Here is a 23,790-nt window from a genome sequence, read left to right as displayed (position 1 = left end):
TTGTACACTTAGGCATACAAATGCTCCAAAACACATTTTCTGATTTATTTCTGAAGCTCAGCTTCAGTTAGTACTGGGATGATATTCCTGCAGGGAATTCCAGGACTGTAGGCCAGACGTGAAGGTGAAAAACATTCCAGAACAAGGCAATGCCAAAGCACTTCTGTGGTGATATCTGGAAAACATCACGGATGTGTCCATGTAGCAGTCAGGAAGGGCTCGACTTTATTTCCAGAGTTTTGCTGCTGGACTGTGCTTTGGAACAAGTGGTGGATTGGGGAAAAAAAATTGTGGCAGCTGGTAGATATGAGATCTACCTTTCTAAAGCAGAAAAATAAAATAAAAAATAGAGCTAATTAGAACCTTGCTATTGAGAAACAGCCTAACACAGAGAGCCAGGTCCTGCTTCTGGGGCCTCTAGTTATGATGGATGGACTTGGCTTGGCGTTCTCAAGCCAGATTCTTCTGAAGATGTTTCATTCTGACCAAGTTTCTGTGGAGTCTGGCAACAGCATTTAGAAATGAGCAGAACTACTCCTGGCTCGTCTTGTGAAAATCATCATCATCATCATCATCATCATCCATTAAATTTATATGCTGCCCAACTCCCAGCAACTCCAGGCAATTTATCGCAGAGTCGTTTCATTTTATTCATCTTACTGGAAGGCAGGAGCCCAGCAGCATGTTGGAGTCATGTGAAGTGAACAATCACACACGCACACATCTCGCATCCTGTTAGTCACACTTGGCACCTTACTTTACTGTTCCAGAGTTACTGTGTGAGCTACACCAAACAAAATTCGTCAGCAGTTTAGAACGCACACACACAAGCCAAGCTTTCTCCATCTCCATGAAGATTTTGTTCCAACACTGTGATTGTTTTCCACTGAACTTTGCCTTGTTGAGATCACAGAAGACCCATCCAAAGTTCTGGCACTCTCAGGGAGATTCACATTTCTGACCATCACCAATTACAGCAGGTGTTTTTGTGTGTGTGTTTTAAATAAAGCTGGTGAGGTAGAGAAACTTCTCACCCACTCCACTCTATCCACCCACTTTATGCTCTATACGTCAACATCTTTCACAGAAGGAGGCTGTAAAAATTTATTTCGAGCCAGTGACTTGGAGCATTCCAGCCAAGCAGGGGAAAAACAATAAAGTAAGAAATGGCTTGCTGTCTGAAGAAAGTCAGTTGTGGCCTGGAAAAGAAGGTTAAATAACTATTTCTACTTAGGGAAGATGGCAAGAGAGTCCCTAACTCAGCCTGAGCTGCATAAACTTTGTCTCGCTTAATTTCGGGTGTTTTTGGGACCAGAGCTTTGCTATCCTATGGACAAGGCCCAGGTTTGCAATGCAAAACCAAACTTCCAACCTCCAGTTCTTTACCTTTCGTGCAATTTATATCTCCAATACAGAAAGAACAGCTGAATGTAAGCAGCCTTTTGAAACTCTCCATCTAGTTGGAGCAAAGAAATTGGGTTGACAATTTCTCCAAAGCTCCCCAGGGAAAGCAAAGCATTTTCAACAGTTTCTTAAGGACAGGACACTCTACTGTAGTGAAAAAACCCCATAGGAAGAGATCCCTTCTGATCTCTTTTCTTCAAATTAGAAACACGGGAAGCCAGGAGCCTGCAGACTGCTGGAAAGAGAGGTTACTGTAGAGTAAAAGGCAGGACATTCACATGCAATCCTTGGCTATCTCGTAACTAAAAAGTATGGTTGTACAGTTCTTTGGATCCAAAGGTGAAAGCATGTCAAAGAGTGTGCAGGGAAATGCACATAGTCCCCTCTCTGCCTTCTTAAATCAGTTTTAAAAGGCTGGAGAATCTCTCTGTCCAGCACCTATGCGAAGGCAAAGTAGCAATGTTAACCACGGGGGTTGGGATGGTGCAGTAGGGAGAGCCCAAATCCATAGTGGGCAATGCTTTTATAAGGCCACTTATAAAAGATTACAGAATATGTGCAAGCTTTGGAGATTCCCAAAACTCTTTTTCAAGCAAACAAGCAGGTGGTGGGGAAGAAAGGAAGAAGGCAGGGTTGACATGATCTTGAAGTCACATCACAAAGTCTGTATAGTTAAGAGTTTCAAGATGGAAGTGGGGAATTAGCCTCCACTCCTGGGTTGTCCTTAGGATTGCATAGATGAAGCTGCCACAATAAAGGAGCATCCATTTCAGAAGATCTAACTTGCAGCTGCACAAGACGCTCTCTCTGTCTCTAGGCCCAAGTTTGAGGCCTTTCCTAAGGCTTCGTTTTTCTCAATAAACAGAAGAACAAGCAGTCAATTCCAACCCAGTGTTTCTCAGCCTCTTCCATAGCTCCCAGTTCCCATGATGGTTCCTCCTGGCACAGCTCTTGCAGGATCAGGCCAGCGTAGCCCTGAGTCCCAACAGCCCACCAGTTGCCCAGTAGCTAAGCCTGAGGCCTTACAAATCCAAATGACAGCAGGAGAACTTGAGCAGGAGGGCTGCCATTAGCCAGACTGAGCTGCTGTTAATTCCCAACCTTCTTCCTTTTTCTCCTGTTTTGCACCTCTGGGCATATTTATTTGTGAAACAAGTCTCATCTTAGCCTCCCCTTTGCTGATGCACTCTCCCAGAGCATCCTGTTGCCTGGCTAATCTCTGTTGCCATGGCAACATCATCCCAAGCACCCACCTCCCAGCTCTTCAGCATGATAAATGACAACCGAGTGGTTTCTTTGCACTGAGGAGACGGAACTGGCCAGCTTCCACCTTGGGGGCCGGGCAGGGGGCAGGGGTACATGGAGCCAACCCTGCCCAGTACCCAACTTCTGGCCTGAACAGTATACAAATCCCATCATCCCCGTCTCACCTACTATGAGATGTTACAGCTCAACCTACTACAGTACTTTTTTTTTTTTTGCATAAGTGAGTGTTCTGCTACTACTTCAGGTAAAAAGATCCTGGATATGTACATTCCAGATGGAAATAATTTAACCTTATTATAAACAAGAAGAAGTAGCTGTGCTAGCATGAAAATTCAGAAATTTAAATTTTTTATTAGAAACCCTTCATTAGGCCACCAGATAGCGAATAATCCTCCGAGTTCTGCAAAAGCCTTCCTTAGACAAGATGGAAAAGAAAAACTTGGGGAGATGGAAAACATGATTGATGTTGAAGCTTTTGTGTTGGTTTATTCAGTAAACCATGATTGCACAAATCGTAGCTTAGTGTGGCGTGGGAAATCAGCCATAAAATCATGTGCTATTACAGATTTAATGTAGCGGGAACATGTAGAAAGATGTCTGGCATCCAGATATTGCTCTGTTCGGCATTGCAAAGATGGTTCAGCCAATCCCAAAGTCTACTTTGGGATGAGGAAGATGAACCTGTCTATGCAGGAAGCAGTATAAAAATAAAGTAAATAAATAAAAATATTTTTGAAATAAAATTCTGACATTCGGCTGCTCCAGGGAGTGGTTTGTTTCAGAAAATTGGAACACTGAAAGATAGAATTGCTGGATGAAGAACATCGGAGAGAAAGAAGAACATTGGAGAATTCCCCCTTTTTTCCTTTGAGCAAATTGTTTCTCCTCTGGAATTGTTTACCCTGAGCATGTCAAGAAAGCATTTGAGCAAACTTTAACCTCATGGCCCTCAGAAGCAGAGTTCAGAGCAGAAACCTAGCAGAGGCGGCTCCTTTTTGAATCCTGCCTGTTGGAGAGGTACGGCCAGCGGACTGAGCTTGTCAGCCCTTTTTTCAGGAGTTCTAGGCCAGCATCAACATGGCGGCTCCCGGGGAACGGGGTCTCCAGATTGCCTAAGGAGGGGTGAACCGGCCTAGGTTGGAAACAGAGCAGGCCAAAGCTCCCAGGCTCAGCAGGAGTGGGACCATCTCCGCTAGGAGACTGTGCAGCCTAGCCTGGCCCAGAATCTGAGGGGAAGGGAGGGGGAGGGAGGGAAGAAGGAAGGAAAGGGGAAGGGAGGGGAGGGGAGGGAAGAAGGAAGGGAGAGAGAGGGAGGGAGAGAGGGAGGGAGGGAGGGAAGAAGGAAGGAGCAGAGCAGAGCAAGCCAACAATATGAACAGAGCCTGAACAAGTTGGCTTTCTCCCTCCCTCCCGCTTTCCCAAGCAGAGAGTGCTACTCAGCTGACAAGAGAAATATTTTCCCCAGTGCTGATGTGGCTGTTCCCTTTTTTCCCCCATGTTCTAAAGGAAAGGCCAAGTGACCCTTTGCCTCTACATCCATGATACAGAACAATAATATTTGTTTGCCCCGCTGCGGCTGCAAACAGTTTTTTCAATGCTCTTGCTGCCTTCCAGAGCAGCCCGGCTCCTGCTGGCCTCTCCTGCCTTTTTTCCTGGGAACAGCCCATTCTCGCCTGGTGGTAGCAGAACGCCAGCTCTGGTGATGCTGTAGCCTGGCCCACCCAGTCTTGGATGACAAGCCTGGCTAAAGTTACGAGGTTTGTTCAGGCATCTACCCTTTGTGACCTGAAAACATTCAGTCTTTGGTTAAAAGTAACTTAATGCTCTTTCTTGCCATAGATGAAAACAGCATCTCTCCTTCTGCCTCTCTACATCCACCCACCTCTCTTGGTCATTTTCAACTGAATCTCTAAACCGCAGGGTTTAGGGGTGATGGACCAATTAATTATTTTTCAAGCTCATTGTGCTAAATCAGACCCAATATTGCAATCCACAAGCTCTTCCAGAATCACGGTATCTTTTTAAAAATATGAATCCCTACAATTATAAAGGGCAAAAAAGAACAGCCCCATTGATTCTACTTAAATTGCTACTAAGACTTTCAGGCATCGGGAAAAATGGGGGGAAAGCCCCCCCACACCCCGATTGTCTGCCTTTAGGCTAGATTATTAGTTCTTCTTCTATATACCTACTGGGGACAGATCTATCAACAGCTCTGAGCTATTAATGAAAACAGGATGGAACCTCCAGTTATAATAGCAGCCTACCTCCCAAAAAACAGGTCAGGAGAACACCTTCATGCCCATTTCCAGGCTTCCCTAGTGGGTTGTAACTGGAAAGAAGATGCCTGGCAATGTGGACTGGCTGCCTACAAGAGTTTTAAAATAGGAATGAGATGTGTTTCTGGAGAAGAAGACACTGCTTTCCCTGCCTCTCTGCTAGGACAGCTAAGTAACACTTCCATGTTCAAAGTCAGTCTATCCCTGATTATGTCTAGGAGATAAAAAAAAAGGAAAGACTGTTACCTTCCTGCACTCCCTGTGATAATCTGGATGTTGGATTAAGTGGACCTTTAAACCAGTTCAGCAGGGCTCTGCTTTTATACTTTTAGAACTTCGCAAGAGTTCTATCTTCTACCTGGCTCAGCAGTGAGAAGTTCTTTCTTTCTTTCTTTCTTTCTTTCTTTCTTTCTTTCTTTCTTTCTTTCTTTCTTTCTTTGATTGATTGATTGATTGATTGATTGATTGATTGATCGATCGATTTCTATAGCCGCCCATCTCAGCAAGTGACTCTGGGCAGTTTACAACAATAACTTGTGAGAAAGATCTGGGTATTTTGGTAGACCACAGATTAAGCATGAGCCAGCAGTGTGCTGCAGCTGCCAAAAGAGCCAATGCAATCCTGGGTTGCATCAACAGAGGGATACTGTAATGTCCAGATCACAGGAAGTGATAGTTCCTCTCTACACTGCACTGGTCAAACAGCATCTGGAGTACTGCGTCCAGTTTTGGTCAACCCGATACAAGAAAGATGCTGAGGAACTGGAAGGAATGACAAGGATGGTGAGAATCTTGGAGGTTAAATCCTATGAAGAGCAGTTAAAGGGGTTAGGTATGATTAGCCTAAAGAAGAGAAGGCTAAGGGGACACGCAACAGATGCAACATTCTGGGAGTTGAAGTCCGCGTGTCTTAAAGTTGCCAAGATTGAGAAACACTGTATTGGGCAGTGGAACAGCCTCCCTCCTGGAGTCATGGGGGCCCCATCACTGGAGGTTTTCAAGCAAAGATTAGACAGCCATTTGACTGGGATGGTGTAAGAATTCCTGCCCTGGGCAAGAGGTTGGACTAGAGGACCTCTAAGGTCCCTTCCAACCCCATGATCCTATGGTATTTCAATAGACCCTCAATGGTGGTGAGAGACAGGATATCCCTGAAGAGAAGGGATTTGCCTTATGTAAAACCTGCCAGTTTCTTTTGCAGAGACTAAATATAGTAGATCCATTCTGATCTGATCTAGCGAAGTTTATATTCTCAGGAACAGATTTTATTTATTTATTATTCAAATTTTGCTACTGCTCATCTCCCCCAAAAGCGGGACTCTGGGCAGTTTACAATATAATTAAAGCTATAATAATAAACAATTAAAATCCTATAAAAATAAAACAATTTACAAATATAAAATACAATATAAATACGTGTAAAATCCAAGAGGCTAAAAAATTCTAATCAGGTGGGAGGGGCTCTACGGCGCGAGCCAACCCCATGAATGGTTGCCCACCTTCCCGCCCCACGTGAGACGGCAGAACCAAGTTTTCAGGGCCCCCCTGAAGGTCAGAAGTGAAGGGGCCTGCCTCACCTCTGGGGGCAAGATGTTCCAAAGGGCAGGGGCTACTGCATTGCATTGCTTTGGCTACCTTTGTGAAAGTGGTTTTTGCTCTGATTGTTTTAGTGATAGTGACCACACTAGATAGGAGCTTATTGCTGCTGCTGCTGCTGAAGTGTCCATACTAATATAGGAACAAGATGTGGGATAAGTTCTTTTATTTTTCTTCTCTGTCTAGGATCAAAGCAGTAAAAAACCAGACTCGAACAACTATGTACAACAGATGCAATCCACTGAAGCACTGACTTTAACCTGGAAGACATTGACGGAACTTGGAAACATCCATATACAGTACAGGTAATCTTTGGTTAATGACCATAATTGGGACCGGCAACTCCGTCGCTAAGAGACGCGGTCGTAAAGTGAAACATCACGTGACTGCACCGACTTATGATGGAAATTCCAGCTGTGATCATTAAGCGTGATGTCACATGACCTCAGCTTGTGACCTCCTGCAGGCTTCCCCATTGACTTTGCTTGCGGGAAGCCAGCTGTGAAGGTCACAAATGGTGATCTTATGACCGGGGGACGCGGCGACCGTCATAAATGTGTGCCGGTTGTCAAGCGTCTGAACTGCGATCACCTGACTGCAGGGATGCTGCGATGGCCACAACTTTGAAGACCAGTTGTAAGTCTCCTTTTTCAGAGCCGTTTTAACGTCCAATAGTCACTGAACAAGTGGTCGCTAAGTGAGGACTACCTGTATTAGGGAAGCTACTGGCAAGATAAGCTTTGAAACACTCAGCTGCTTTTCCAGCGTTAGCACATGGTTCCAAGCGTCTAGCACTGATCTGGCAGCCAACAGTAACCCATGGCTGTCCTGCCCTACCCTCAAGTCCATTTACTCAAGAATATCTTCTGGACAGGCTCCGGATAAGCTTAGGCACTGACCCCCTCCAGTTGAAGAACCCCTGCCTGGGGCTGGATTATGTGGGGGAGGGATGTTAGTAGAGGCCTGTTCATTCATAAATACATCCATAGTTTTTATCAGTGGGGAGGTAGGGAAGATTCCTAAGCAGAGATTGCTCAGCCACAAAAGGATGGGACGTTACTAAAAGTCTTGGAGAGAGATTGCAAGGAGAGGGAACTTGACTTCCTCTTTGCTAAACAGCCTTTTTCATCAAATATTCATGCCGTCCATTTTTTCCCAGCCTTGCCATAGCTCTTCTCAGCCCTGCCTTCCTTTTAATGCACATCCGTAGCACTTTCAAGGCCAATTGCTTGCTTGCTCTCCTCTTTATTCTTTTTTTCTTTCCACTGGGCGGGAGATCTGGACCCTACAGCTGATTATAGAGCATCCTGAAGGAGGAAAAAAAATCACCCTGGGGCTAGGAAGAGCTGTGTTAAATACAGGCTTTGTTTCAGAGCAGGAGCCATGAAAGCAAGAACTGATTGATGGTGAGGTGATAACAAGGCTTTCAAAATCCACAGCATAAAGGAACTTGAAAATACAGGTAGTCCTCATTTAGTGACCACAATTGGGACTGGAAACTTGGTTGTTAAGCGAAGTGGCCGCTAAGTGAAACCACAACTGTGCCTACGATCTTACTTCAGCTTTCCTTTGCTTTACAGACCTGCAAAGGTTGTAAATGTGAAGTTGCCAAGGTTGAGAAACACTGGTTTAGGGCTTGCAACCAAAGAGTTAGTTCAGTTGAATATTCATAGCAAAAAGCAAGGAGGATGCATCTGCGTGTATGTCCACTTTGATCCTCTTTTATCTTTTTCCACCTGTCTGCAACCTAATGCCTAGTTAGATGATTCCCAGAATTCCCCAGTTAGCATTACGGTGGGCTACCTTGACTGGGAATTTTGCAGCCTGACCACATCTGGAAGCCATCAGATAAAGGAAGACCGTTATAAACAGAACATAACAGCAAGTGTCATTAAGCTCTGGAATTCTCTGCCACAAGAGCAAATTATGGCCCAAGGTCGGCCTTGCTTACAGAACCTACCGTAAAAGACAAAACAAGTCCATGGAGAAGACAGGCTGTTTCAGTTGGCAGGTTTTTTTTTTTCTAAACTGCCGGCCCAAATTTGGATGTAAACGGCTCTTGACCTCAGCAACAGGTGTTTAAAGACAGAATCCTGTCCTGCATGAACACTCCTTTATTAGGCATCTTGGACAGTAATTGTTGATAGACTTAACAAAATGGACGCCTTCTTGGACCAAGGAAATATCTAGCCAGTCTAGTATCTTGACTCCGGGGGCAACCAGACACACAGACAGATGCATCCTCCTTGCTTTTTTGCTATGAATATTCAGCTGAACTAACTCTTTGGTTACAAGCCCTGAACCAGTGTTTCTCAACCTTGGCAACTTTAAGATGTGTGTATTTCAACTCCCAGAATTCCCCAGCCCGCCACGGGTTCAGCATTTCACCCACTATTTTCACAGAGAGTACATCCTAGGTGACTCTGTCAAAAGTTCTACACCTAATACAATAGCTCCTTTTTGCAAAATTCCTGGAAGCACCTAGCTGGTTGCCCCCGGAGTCAAGATGCTAGACTGGCTAGATACTTCCTTGGTCCAAGAAGGCATCCATTTTGTTAAGTCTATGAACAAATTTCCACTCAGCATGAAGCTCGCTGGTTTATCTTGGGCCAGTCAGTAACCAACCCAGCCGAACGGTTGATGAGATAAAATGAGGTGGGTCCCATGTGCTATTTTCAGCTGCCTTGAAAAAAAGGTCATAAATCTAATAGTTTATCTCTGTTGTTTATCTTCAGGAAGCAGATTGTCAGGGGTAGACTGCTTTTGGACACAGGGGTTCAGTCTAGATCTTGCATCCAGATAATTATGAATAATCCTATTTGGGTTTGTTACTGGATCAGTCCAAATGCCTGTATCATCTGTGTATGCAGAGAACATACACTTCTAAGGAAGCAAGCCCTGTTGAGCACAGCAGAACATGACTTACTCCCAAGTAAATATTCGTGAGATTGCGCTGCAAATGCCTCTTGCCATGAGACATTATTTCAGCCTAGCTCAGTGTTTCTCAAACTTGGCAACTTTAAGATGTATGGACTTCAACTCCCAGAATTCCCCAGCCAAACTCTTACTTTGGAGAGTTGTTTTAAAGATTTGGTGAGATGTCTCTATGCTCCTTGGCAGCTCTTAGGCATTTGGTGGAATTAAGGAACATTTGGGATCAGGGTGCAGAATTGAAAGGAATCAGGGTGCAAAATTAAGTAACTATACACCCTCACTGTGATCAGGGAAAGCCACAGCACAGGCATTCCACCTCTGCAGCCCAGGAGTGAGTTCTCAGTCACCTAAACTGACCTGCTAGAGCAAATTTACTGTTTCAGCAACTTTGGAGGAGACATGCGTTGAACAGATCATCAGTCAAAATGGAACAGTCACAGCCTATGGGCTGGCTGGCTGGCTAATAGGTAGCCCTCTGGGCTCTAGAAATCATGTGGTTAAAGGGGGATAGGAAGGTCATTTAGCCCCACCTCACCATGCATTGACATCACACTGACAACAAAGGCCCGCATAGTTAAAGCAATGGTGTTCCCTGTAGTAACATATGGCTGCGAGAGCTGGACCATAAGGAAGGCTGAGCGAAGGAAGATCAATGCTTTTGAACTGTGGTGTTGGAGGAAAATTCTGAGAGTGCCTTGGACTGCAAGAAGATCCAACCAGTCCATCCTCCAGGAAATAAAGCCAGACTGCTCACTTGAGGGAATGATATTCAAGGCAAAACTGAAATACTTTGGCCACATCATGAGAAGACAGGACACCCTGGAGAAGATGCTGATGCTAGGGAGAGTGGAAGGCAAAAGGAAGAGGGGCCGACCAAGGGCAAGATGGATGGATGATATTCTAGAGGTGACGGACTCGTCCCTGGGGGAGCTGGGGGTGTTGACCGACAGGAAGCTCTGGCGTGGGCTGGTCCATGAAGTCACGAAGAGTCGGAAGCGACTAAACGAATAAACAACAACAACACCATGCATTGAGAGACGACACTGCCAGAGAGAAATCTACAGAGGCTTTTATTAAGGACTGGAATCTGTTTATGGATTATATTATAAAAGTAGAGAAAATAGCTGAATGATAAAGGGTTTTATAGATTAAATTAAGGGGAGATAATGGAAAATTTAAGTAGTGACTACAATGGTATAAAAGAATAAGAAATGGTGAATGGATCCATGAGGAAAGTGAAAGGCAGAATTGGATTATATATATATTTTTTAAGTTAGCTGTTTAGTTTTGTATTTATAAGTTTATGTTTTTGTATAAGTTCTGGATATGTTTACGTACTGCGTTTATTTTCATAACCGTTTGCAGCCCCAAAGATCAACCAAGTCATGCATAAAAGTTAAAAATGCAAAGGCTTCACCCACTTGTTTGCCCCTCGCTCAGCATCTGCCATTTGGAAGTATACTGCCTCTGAGCACAGAAGCTCCATCACCATGGCCAGTGCAGCCAAGGATATAAAAGAGTCCTCCATCTAAGGCAGTGTTTCTCAACCTTGGCCACTTTAAGATGTGTGAGCCTCAACATGCTGGCTGGGGAATTCTGGGAGTTGAAGTCCACACGTCTTAAAGTGGCCAAGGTTGAGAAACACTGTTCTTAGGTCTGCAGAGAGAGATCCGAGCGCGCTATAGCAACCCTCCTGGACTGCATCCATGAGATAAGAAACCAAAATTATGATTTAAAAAAAAAATGATTGCAGACTCATGAGATTGCTAAATCACACAAGATGTTGATGTTCTCCCAAGAAATTTCATGAAAATGTATTTATTAACCTTGTTTGTATGCTCCTTCATTGAGCAACTCTATGATGGTATTTCAAGTGAGAATGCCAAAATCTTGCAACTTGGGGGCCATTTTAAAAAAAAATTTTTTATTTATTTTGGCTGTCAACTAGCCAAACAGCCTAAAGAAGATCAGAAAGGTGGTAACTGTTCCCTTTTTTGTCATTAGAGCCATACCGCTAATATTACAGCTGAGAGCATCTGAGAGAATGGCAGCATTAATGCTTTCAAATGTTTTTCTGCGGCTTGCTCTTCTCTGGAATGGCAGAGTTGCCAATGCTTTCAACCGCTTCCTGCTCCTGTGTTTTTCAAAGGAGCTGATAATGCTACCCTGACTGATAGGCTGCTGGTAATGCAGTTTCCCCCATTATGGTGTCTTCCAGATGTGTTAGACCACAGCTCAATTAGTGGATTACTGGTTCTGTAGCCCAACACATTTGGGAAGCACCCAACTGAAGACACCGTGTTATGGTTTGAGGCACGGAAGCACCTCTGGCATTGCAATGTAATTCCCTGTTTACCTTACAGTTGCTCCACTGCTCTCAAAATAGTTTGGAATACCCCATGGGATTGGGAGGAAAAGCAGAGGAAGAGAAATTCTGGACTTTCCCCCCATTCTTTCCCTGCAACCAAGCCAGCCAACACCCCTATGCAAACACAGACTGTGTATAAATAACAAGTCCACAGTTATACTATAGGAGAGTGACTATTTGAAAAATGATGGGTACAGCCTTGGGTGCTGTTGATTCCTCGATGGAGGCAAGCGAAGGCAGGATTTGAAAAAAAGCCCTCCTCAGCCATCATCCTGCTTTATCTCTAACTCACCGGACCAGACAATGGGAAAATGTAAAGCACTGTTTCTCAACCTTGGCAACTTGAAGATGTCTGGACTTCAACTCCCAGAATTCCACAGTCAGCATGGCTGGTTGGGGAATTCTGGGAGTTGAAGCCCACACATCTTCAAGATGCTATTGCTGAGAAACACTGTTCAAATCCCTTGATTGTCTGCACTGCCCTTTTCTGAACCTGTTCCTTTTGATATCTAAAATAATACTTCCTTTTGATATCTAAAATAATACTGCCAGGTATGAGGAGGATAAAATGGCCTAAAAAATGCCAAGGTCCATTTGATTTGGTCTCAGCATCTGAGTGTGGATAGACCTATAGACAGACAGACAGACTCATCATGCTGTTTGCTTTCAGGGTAAGCAATATTATGCAGGGCAGAGAGGAGTAAGAAATGGGAAACTGAAGACATTCAAAGCCTGAGAGAAGAAAAGGAAAAATACGTAGCTATGTGCAGTTGACACCATGCTATTCCCTTTGTCTCTCTATACCAGTGTTTCTCAACCTTGGCAACTTTAAGATGTGCGGACTTCAACTCCCAGAATTGCTGGCTAGGGAATTCTGGGAGTTGAAGTTCATACATCTTAAATTTGCCAAGGCTGAGAAACGCTTAAGTAAAGGCTCTGTTTTGGGATCTGACTAAAGTCAACTTTAAATTGTTCCTTTCTGTTTCCATTGAGAATGAGTAAATCTATCCGTTTTAGTTTCCGTCTGTTTCTCATTTCTATGAATATGTCCACTTTTTTGTGTGTTTCATTTTTTGTGACTTAGTCAAATTCAATTTGATTTTTTAAAAAGAAGTTGGCCCTAAAATTGGGTAAGTATTTTGGTGCCCATTTGTCCAATGATACACATCACAACATTATTTCTAAGTTTGCTTAATATAAACAATTTGGGTCTTTTTTATGGGGGGGGATCTACTAATGCTTTTCATCTACATTGCTTTAACAAACACATGCATTTTTGAACAGACTGTTCCCTAATATACATTCTTTATTATTATTTGTAAACAATACTGCAAAATTCAGGGAACTGCAAATTTCAGATGATAACTAAGTTTTGTTTCATGTCTTCCTTTGAGAACTAAATTAATCTCTTCCCCATCCCTAATCTCTCCAATGGCCAACCAGAAATTGGGGGGGGGGTGGAGGGTATGAAGGGTATATATATTGTACAACCCAAAACAAATGACATTCTGTTCCGAGGTAGACTGCCCTGGACTTCTGAATAGAAGTACCATTCAGAAGACCTGATTAATAGTTACTGATATGGACGAGAGATCTCAGAGGCCAAAAGAGTGTGGGTGGATCAGCTTCATTGAATCTGACCATCTTTTTTCCCATAGTGGCCAATTAGGTGCTTCTAAGCAGTTCCATCCATTCCTCTCCCCCACTGTTTGTGGTATTCTTAGCTAAACTGCTCCTGAATAGGGAGGCTCTATTTAGCATTCATGGGCATTAAGCGCTAATAAACTTACCTAAGAAGGTAAACATTTTGTCAACAACTGAACCAGATCAAATATCTGCTTAAGTCAGCTTTCTGTTTTCAGGCAAGATCTCTGAGTATGCATCTCATATTCAGAGGCTGAATACTTCTTGTCCTAGAGGTACCCTTTAATAACTGCTTCACATTGGAGGCATTGGAGGCTGTGTTAGGCTATGGTCATAAAAAATCCATCCCATAGTACCTTTTGTGACTAACAGTTTTTATTAAAAGTCATAAGCTTTTGTGGCAGTTTGCAAAAGCTTATACCTTTAAATAAAACTTGTTAGCCACCAGACCCTTAGTGATTTTTATATGATAAGAGAGAGATTATACTATATCTGTAATTGTTTTTATAGATGTTAATTGTTATTATAGTCTTGATTTTATTGATTTTACTGTAAACTGCCCAGAGTCCCCCTTTTGGGGGAGATGGCCAGTAGCAAAATTTGAAAAATAACTAACTAACTGTTCCGAACGTTCTGCTCATCCATTTTTAAATTAATTTCATCCACACCCTGGCCACATCTTGTGTTACCTAATGGAGTCAAAATTATTCTTCTGCAATCTGCTGTGCAAAGTTTGGGGGACAACAACTGGCCAAGATGTGGGAAGGGTTGTGGCACGAAGGAATAATCTTTTGAAAAGTTTTTCTAGCTAGAAGAAGTGCCGGAGTGTTTCTGCCCATCACAGCAAAAAGGGAGGCAGTTGATTAATTCTCATTCTCTACTCCACCTTCAGAATTTCAACTATCAGTAACAGTAGTAATAGTAGTAGTAATAACAGCAACAGTGCTATTATTGTTGTTGCTATCAAGATTTAGTCTTTCAATCTTGGATGTCACCTCCAGAGATGTTTTGCAATACAGGGGAAACGTTTCATTTGGGGGGGAAAAAGGTTCTGCTTTGATCAAAGAGTTCGAATTATTTTAGGTTATCAGTTTTGGCTACTCCCTGAAAAGGACTATGATCTGGCACGGTTTATTTAGTTTCAGACTAAATTTTGAGATAGTGGAGGTTTAGGAAGGTCATTTATGCTTATCTGCAAAGAAGCTGTGGCTTGGAAAGAGCTAAGTGAACCGACAACATACCGTACACAACTTGCCATCTTGTGGGGCTCAGTTCTAGAATATGGTCAGATTAAGCTGGGGTGGAAGCTGGTGATGCTCCAGTCCAGGAACTTAGTTGTCACAGTCTTACCCACACAAACACAATCAGAGAGATTAGATACTAAGCATACTAACACAGTCTTATACACACAAACACAATCTCTCTCTCACACACATACTAACATGTGGTTTGCCTTCTTCGTAGGGCTGTGAGAAAATTAAAAATTGGGGCTCATCTTCAAGAGGGGTGTCTGTGGTCCCACTGCTCTTAAAATGGGTGTTGTCTCAGACCTCTGTAGCATTAGCAGGAGAGCCAGTTTGGCGTAATGCAGTGTTTCTCAATCTCAGTGACTTTAAGACCTGTGGACTTCAACTCCCAGAATGCCCTAGCCAGCCATGCTGCCTGGGGAATTCTGGGAGTTGAAGTCCATAGGTCTTAAAGTCGCTGAGATTGAGAAACACTGAAATAATGGTTCAAGTGGCAAGACTAGAAGCCAGCTGGTTTCATATCTAAGGCAGGACTAGTCTAGCCCTTTGAACCATCACACTGGCTCTCCCGGTAACAATACAGAGATCTGAACAACACCCATTTAAAAAGCTGTGGGATCCCAGACACCCCCTTGAAGGTGAGGCCTAATTTTTCCCAAAGGAGGAAATGAAATGATGGGTGCTTAGACACTGCTTCAAATTCTTTGGGAAACAAGTGGGCAGCAAGTGCTCTTCAAAATGATAACCATGCAATCAAGGAAAAGCTAAGAAATGCACTTCTTAGATCTGCAGCTGACAAGCAGAGGCAGGTGCATGAAAAGGAAGACCCAACAATTTAGACTTCGGGGCCGCTCCTCAAAGGACCTCAGCTCAGAATGCCTACAAGCAGGGGAACCAAATTCAAAATGTGCTTCGCCTGTGCAAAAAAAGGTCAAAGAAGAAAATCCTTAATTTGTTCAAGCTCCAAAATAAGGATAGCAAAGCTAAGATAAAAAAGAGGGGGCTGGCTTCTTTCTACATTATAAAGTCTCACACCTCTTTGTGGTAAGATGTAATCTCTTCCTGGCTAGGGGTCTATATTTTAATATGCATACACTGAGGAGAATTATTATTATTATTATTAGTGTAACTGGTTAGATTTATATAGCTACTGGAAGAATAAAAAATCAGTTAGCTGGATGTTTACAGTATCTGCCAAAAGACAAATAAAATATTTAAATAAAAGCACAGGGAAATCCCAGGTTTGCCCATCTGTTTTCCCACAAATCAGATAAACTCCACAAAAGATAAAAACAACAGCCTAAAACCAGGCTCCAGCGAAGTTTCAAATCTTTCAAAGCCAGGTTACCCCAAGAACTCTGCTGTTAGCAAAGAACAACAGAACTTTCCTTAAAATGGCCATTGCACTGTTTTGTCTAAATGACATTTCAAGCCTTATCTTTTTGGAGTACATTAAGGTCAGTGTAACACACACTTCCAGTATGAATTCCAGGATGCATTCTGGTTATACCAGAGAATGCTCACAAACATTCAAACAGCAGAGGGGAAGGGTCCAAAACAGAATCTTGAAATTTCAATTCACTGCAGCAATTTCTCTAGCAATCTAGGAGAAACCCCTGGCAGAAGTATAATTCTGTTAATTGGCACATGTGGATACCAAGACAGCTCAGCTGGGAAGCCTCCCAAGAGATTCTGCCTGGCGCCAGTAATTCCTACTAGAGGCTAGTGAAAAAAGCACAATTTTCAGTCCCCTGTAAAAAAGTGGGCAATGAAGTGTCAAAATCCTTCCCATTTACTCCTTTTTAGCAAAGATTTCAGGCAAGATTGCAAGATGGACCAAAGGAATGAGCCCATCTCGCCTGTCAACTTTGTGGTCCTCTGGGTCTGCTGAAAAAAGATCCAATTGGAAACAGCCTGGTAAAACTTGGGGGCAGGTTTTTATTAATAAGAAATAAAATACAAAGGTATGGAAATGCAGGCATCTGATCATAGCTTTGCTATTTGCTCAGTGCGGGGAGGCTTTTACGGGAAGGCCAGGAACTGAAGGCTTCCCTTAAATCCATTCCTTTGTTTTCTGTCAATCCGGGACTTTTAGGGCATCTTCCCTGTCAAAGATGCTTTCCTTGAGGGCATCCAAAGAAATTAAAATGAAAATTTAAAAATGGGGAAGGCTTATTTTTGCTCCAGTGAGCCTACAAAAGCCGGTGGTTTGGGAGGCCCCTCTCTCAGGGAAGGAGGCTGAACTGATGGGTCTGCCTTACCCCACCCTGAAAGCTAGTCTCCCCCTGGGTCTGAGGACAGCAAAAAACTCAATCCGTTTGGGATTGGAGTGAAGGGGGACAGCCCGAAGTCACCAATGTGCATCTCTCAGAATCGCCTGAGTCATTGCTTGGGGGGGGGGGGGCTGGGTGGAGGCAGTCACGCACCACCAGGCAAGCCCATATACAGCACACGAAAGCTTGCAACAACAGGTAAAAAGAGAGAGAGGCTGAGAGAAAGAGATGGAGCGTCACCCCCGGAGAAAATGGACCAGGCTTTCTCTCAGCCCTCTTTCCATTCTGGGGCGTGCACCCCACTCCCCCCCGCAGCCTTTAGCAGGAGTTGGTGGGAAAAAAAACAGCAGGGCTGGATACCCAAAGTCCAAGAAGCCAATGCAGCATTGCTCGGGGGGCAGGAGGGAGAGATCTGCCCGGGCGAAACCTTGCAGCCACAACCAAGGGGTCCCCGAGATATTGGAAGGGAGCAGTTGCAGAGCCGCTCCAGCACGGGAGATTCCGGCACCGAAAGGCACCCGCCGGGCGCGGACCGGGAGCCGGAGCAAGGAGCGAAAGAGAAAACAAGAGAGATGCGCTTACTCCATTTTTCAGGACGCCGCGGTGCTTCCCTCGGCTACTCCCGGCAGTCTGGAAGCTTGCAAGGTGCAAGAAAAGGGAGGGGGAAGAGCCGGTTTAGCGGGATTAATCTTCCTCTCCTCCTCCTCCTCCTCCTCGTCAAGAGCTCTGATTTCCAGAGGCCGTCAGAGAAAGTGGCGGTGACGGCGGCGGCACCTGGCGACTCCACATCCCATCCGGTGTTGGTTATAGTCCCGAGCGGATGGGCTGTGCGAGCCGAGGATGCGAAGCCTTGGGTATTATGTACGAGTGTGGGATGGATGTGTGTGTGTGCGTGCGTGCGTGTGCAGCTGACCCCCCCCCCGCCGGCCTTTCTCCAGCATTGCAACAGCGCCGCTTGCTGGTCGTCTCCCGCCAGCGCGGGTGTTTTCTCCAAAGGCCGAGGCGGCCGGCGAGCTTGGCGGGTGAATGCTGGCGGGGCTCCAAGGGGAGACGGGCGCGACGGCTGGGGGGAACCGCCCGGCTGCCCCAGCGCCCCAGCCCTCGACCCGCTGCGGCGGGCTGCGCTGCCTTCTCCGCTCCGGGGAGAAATGGGACGTGGCTTGGTTCCCTCATCGCGCTAGACTCTAACGTGGTTTGGTTTGGACTTAGCGTGATGGGTGCCTTCTGGTCTTGAGAACGGCGATCCGCTTTATCAGTGAATCAGTCCTCTCTGGCTGGTTCGACAAGCCACGGTTAAAATGAACTGTGGTAGAGCATCAACCGTGGGTGCAACCGTTATGAGCCTCAGTCTGGGCACAAACAGCCAGGGAAACGTGCAAACGAGGGTGGCTTTTGCGAAAAGCTGAGAAATCAGCCTTGGGGTCAGTGGCTCTTTTCTGAATCAAAGAAAAGAAAGACATTGGAAAAGACCCGTTCCTAGCCAGAAATCCCTAAGCAAATTGCTGGTTTGCTTGCTTGCATTTGTGTGATAGATTGCGCCATTGTGGGGCAAAGGCCTCTGAGCATGTGCAGAGGGTTTTTCAAAACAAAAGTAGGGAGGTTGTGGCAACAGATGCACGCCACAGTAAACACACAGAAGACCTTCCCACTCTATGTTGTTTAGACCAATGTTTCTCAACCTAGGCAAATTTAATGTTTCCCAGAATTCCTCAGCCATTCTGCGGAAGTCTGGGAGTAGAAGTCCGCACATCTTAAAGCTGCTGAGGTTGAGAAATGCTGTTTTAGCCCAAAATGAACTGGAAGCTTTGGGTGGGGGGAGAGGGAGAGGGAGGAAGGAAGAGCTGAGCAGGTTGGCTAAGTGATCTGCTCAAACTTAGGCCTTGCAGAACAGCCTCTTGATCGAGCAAATGAAGCTGCCTTAGAATCATAGCTTTGCACAAAATGCTGACCCCAACCCAGGTTGACAAAAGTCAGCTGTGTTCACATAACATTCTGGGCCCAGGCAGATAACCATTAGAAGAGGATATCTGTAGCTCAGGGTTGAACTGTGCTCTCTGGGCTTGGTCGTTTGCTTGCAGACAACCAGGTAACATCACCAGTGCTACTGAGTGTGGTGTGGGGTGTGTGGAGTGTGGTGCTTGCTTCTTATTTGTCAGCCAAGCTAAATACAAAACCCCTAAGGAATTCCTGGAAGCTTGGCATTCAGACACATCAGCCATCAGCAGACACATAGACATAAACCACATTTACACACCATTGAAAAGAGACAATAAAAAAGCTAAGAAGGAAACAAAAAGACCAGAACACGTCCTCTCCAGCAGCCGACACCCAGATAAGCAGGGATTAACACCAGTCAAACAAGCAGAAAACAATCCCCTAATCAAGGAACTACCAAGGAGAAAACCGCACCCCACCAACGCAAGCTATTGTATATAAACAGCCAGCAAACACCACACTCCCTGGCACTGATGATGTTACCTAGTCGGGTAATGAAACGTCTGCAAGCAAACCACCAAGCTCAGAGAGCACCACGGACGCCACAGATAAACCATCTGAGGGCATAATGGGATGGCCTGGTTTGCTTCTCTCACCTAAGACAATGTGTGAGTTCCTCAACATACTAGCCTGAAGTCACATACAGACCCAACTATGGAACCGGAGGGGCTCTCAAAGATCATTTGTTCAACTCCCAGCCAATATCCAAATCCGTCACTATGGCTCCTCTCATCCATTGCCTCTTCAACATATTTCAGGTGCGATATGACTGTCTGTCTACAGATCAAACCTGCCTGTGTTTCCTCCAGCCCTTTTGCAGGGACCAGAGTCCCCCTCCCAAATTTTGCTGCTGAAGTTCAGCTTCAAAATGCCAATTTCTGGTGGCACACTTTTTTGGGGTTCTGTTTTAATAGAAATAAGCAAAACCGGTGCTTTAAGCTTCCGCTAGGCATAGCTGTTTGATTTAATCCCCACAAGTCCTTCAAAATGTAATATTTTACAAGAAAAATAATCATAAAGAAAAACGTGTGTGTCTGAAACTTTGATCCAGCCCCTTCTGATAATGCCACAGTGTTAACTGTCATTTCACCAGCAACCATGGACTTCAGGTTTCTTTTTAAAAAATAGGATGGGGGTGGGGGGCAGATCCTTGTTGGAAAAAATAATCCATGTCCAAGAGACAGAAAAATCAGTCTTGGATGGGGTGTTGTCTAATTTGATAGGCAGTGACTCCCTGAGAACATTGCTAATTCAAGGCCTGTTTTTGTCTTATCGGCTTCTAGTTGCCCACCACTGGACTGACATGACATTGAGCACAATCTTCATCAACAACATCGTCCTGGAATTCCAACAATGACTAACCAAACATCTCCAGCAAACCCACAAACTTGATCCAAAAGTAATATTTTTCACAGTGTTCATCCGCCAAGAAGGAATGTTCAAAAGAAGAATTCTTGTGAAGGTGGAAGACTCATTAGCTCTTACGAATATTTGCCTTGCTGGTAAAGTAGACCAGCTAGCTCATGTTCACATGCAGGACGCTGCCATGTTATTTGATTCTGTTTTTATTCAATGACAGACTATTCCAGTGTTTTAGCAATCTTTGCAGAATTTGCCTATTTCTTTTTTTAAAACTTAATCATGCATACTGATTCGGACTGGCTAGCTAACTTTAATAACTCACAACCAATTTAAATTCAAGAACTTCACAAGTTTTATTTCGATTTAAGTATAGGTTATTAACTTTTTGTATTATTATGAAATATACTGTATATTAAAATGGACTGATAAGATGAAAATTGTCCATATAATTAAATCAACCTATTACATCATTAGAGAATTAATAGGTATAAATAAAGGTCATGGGGATTTTTATTTCATTTCCTGGAGCATTTTTTTTAATTGGGAGGAGTTTTAAAAAAGGCTTCTACAGCTTGTTCTGAAACTGAACTCTGTTGACTTCAGATTTAACCCCAAATTTTCTATGATCAAGGCAGGCAGAATGCAAATTGGGGTGAGCAACTTTTTTTTTTTTTACTGAAGAGAATATTAGGGGATTGGTAGAATTGGGTGATGATTCAAGCAAAATAGGTGTGCTAAGTATAATGCTTTCATATCCTCCCCCCCACCCCAATTTGTCCTTATTTCCATAAAATACATAAACAATTGGTAGTTTCTGTTTGATTCTGGTACAGTCTTGGGGAACTCAAGAGGTACCAAAATGTAGCTTCTAGTTGCTCACTCCTGGTGTAAAGATCTGTTGGGAGATTACTGGGCAATCTGCAGTAGATCAGTCAGGGTTTTCAACATTTCACTGCTTAAGAATCTCAAGAACAAAATGCCTTTTCTCCTTCTAAAGTTGTCTGCTGGCAAGGAGAGAGTTGCAGAGAAAAGCAGAGGCAGATCCATAAGTGGATGGAGTTTTGCACCAGTTTCAGACCAATGCTTAAGCCAGTGTTTCTCAACCTTGGCAGCTTTGAGATGCGTGGACTTCAACTCCCAGAATCCAGTTGGAATTCCCCAGCCATGGCTGGCTGGGGAATTCTGGAAGTTGAAGTCCACGCATCTTAAAGCTGCCAAGGTTGAGAAACACTGGCTTAAGCTAAGGACATAGAAGGTACCCTCATCAATTCTCAGTCTGCCTTCCTGAGCCACCCTGGGCATTTCTTCAGCACTTTAAGCCTTTTGCTCCAAGTCAGTATAGCAGGCAGAGTGATCTGGATCAAGCTCCTTAAGCAGAGGGAGGCTGAATTCCAAACCCAGCTGGAAAGAGATGAAGGGCATGCCTACGTCGCTGGTGATGTGAGGCCAGGAGGAACCATCTGGGACAAAGATGTACAATTTAGAGGCACTAAATCTCATTTATGAGCTCCCTGGCCTAGTTTGTGGCTTGAAAACAAGCAACTGGAGGAGAAGAGTGCTTGAGAAATCAAGGGAAGGTTTAAGTGCCGGGAGAGAGAGACAGGCGCATGCACACACGCGCACACAGGCACACAGACAACGCTGCACTAAGCATCCTTTGAGGAAGAATAGCTGTCCAAAGGGCAGAAAAATCTGATTATCTTGGAACTTCTATGACCCAAAGTAATCCATCTGCAAATGTCAGTTATTTGAGGATATACCATATGGGAAGATTATAGTAATTGTCCTCTGCTCAAAAGTTCCTAACTGGCCTCAGTTGGAAACAGCATGCAGGGTCCGATGTTCTTTGGGGCAAACCCAAGTCACCTCTCCTTGTGTTCTCTGCAAGCAGGGAGAGCCTCTGTGTGCTGATTTTCAACTGAGGTTTTGGAAAGGACTTTACACCGAGGTGGTTGCATGCACCGAAGGCAGCAGGTAAGGAAAGCTAAAAATGGAAGCTTTTGTGCAGAGGTCATTTACCCTTGAGAATCACCTCAAACACAATGGGGCAAAGTTGCTGACTTGAAGCCTTGCTACAGAGACCCTCTGCCAGGAAACAGGATGCCCCAATCAATGGCCTTTTGGTCAGATACAGCAAGGTTCTTATGTTCCTCAAAGGTTTGGGATAGTCAACTGTTGCGCTCATTCAGAGGAGATCTACACGTTTTGGGGGCAGGGAGAGAAATGGGGATGGCTGTAGTCCATGCTGCTTGTGAGTTTTTTCATCGGGCTTGGAAGCAGGGGACAGGGTTGGGAATGTTTGTTGTTTATTCGTTTAGTCACTTCCGACTCTTCGTGACTTCATGGACCAGCCCGCGCCAGAGCTTCCTGTTGGTCATCAACACCCCCAGCTCCCCCAGGGATGAGTCCATCACCTCTAGAATATCATCCATCCACCTTGCCCTTGGTCGGCCCCTCTTCCTTTTGCCTTCCACTCTCCCTAGCATCAGCATCTTCTCCAGGCTGTCCTGTCTTCTCATTATGTGGCCAAAGTATTTCAGTTTTGCCTTTAATATTGTTCCCTCAAGTGAGCAGTCTGGCTTTATTTCCTGGAGGATGGACTGGTTTGATCTTCTTGCAGTCCAAGGCACTCTCAGAATTTTCCTCCAACACCACAGTTCAAAAGCATCGATCTTCCTTCTCTCAGCCTTCCTTATGGTCCAGCTCTCGCAGCCATATGTTACTACAGGGAACACCATTGCTTTAACTATGCGGACCTTTGTTGTCAGTGTGATGTCTCTGCTCTTAACTATTTTATCGAGATTTGTCATTGCTCTTCTCCCAAGGATTACATGTCTTCTGATTTCCTGGCTGCAGTCAGCATCTGCAGTAATCTTCGCACCTAGGAATACAAAGTCTTTCACTGCTTCTACGTTTTCTCCCTCTATTTGCCAGTTATCCATCAAGCTGGTTGCCCTAATCTTGGTTTTTTTGAGGTTTAGCTGCAAGCCAGCTTTTGCACTTTCTTCTTTCACCTTTATCATAAGGCTCCACAGTTCCTCTTCGCTTTCAGCCATCAAAGTGGTATCATCTGCATATCTGAGATTGTTAATGTTTCTTCCAGCGATTTTAACTCCAGCCTTGGATTCCTCAAGCCCAGCATGTCGCATGATGTGTTCTGCGTACAAGTTGAATAGGTAGGGTGAGAGTATACGGCCCTGCCGTACTCCTTTCCCAATCTTAAACCAGTCCGTTGTTCCGTGGTCTGTTCTTACTGTTGCTACTTGGTCATTATACAGATTCTTCAGGAGGCATTCAAGATGACTTGGTATCCCCATACCACTAAGAACTTGCCACAATTTGTTATGGTCCACACAGTCAAAGGCTTTAGAATAGTCAATAAAACAGAAATAGATGTTTTTCTGAAACTCCCTGTCTTTTTC

General features: G+C 44.4%; 1 protein-coding gene across 3 annotated transcripts in view; it reads right to left on the bottom strand.

The window, feature by feature from the left end:
- PALM (paralemmin) overlaps nucleotides 1-17,830 on the bottom strand; it is a 73,247-nt gene extending 55,417 nt beyond the window's left edge. The window contains exon 1 of one of the 3 annotated variants that reach the window (XM_063290708.1): nucleotides 17,594-17,830. In XM_063290708.1, coding sequence (XP_063146778.1) covers nucleotides 17,594-17,598 — 5 coding nt within the window. In that variant the 5' untranslated portion in view covers nucleotides 17,599-17,830. The remainder of the gene's footprint in view (nucleotides 1-17,593) is intronic. The other 2 variants (XM_063290707.1, XM_063290706.1) reach the window with 2 other exon arrangements.
- Nucleotides 17,831-23,790: the final 5,960 nt, after the last annotated feature.

The sequence above is a fragment of the Candoia aspera genome, chromosome 1 (assembly GCF_035149785.1).
Source record: "Candoia aspera isolate rCanAsp1 chromosome 1, rCanAsp1.hap2, whole genome shotgun sequence".
Lineage (NCBI taxonomy): Eukaryota > Metazoa > Chordata > Lepidosauria > Squamata > Boidae > Candoia > Candoia aspera.
The sequence above is the reverse complement of the archived record's forward strand: the minus strand, read 5'-3'. Positions and strand labels throughout refer to the sequence as shown.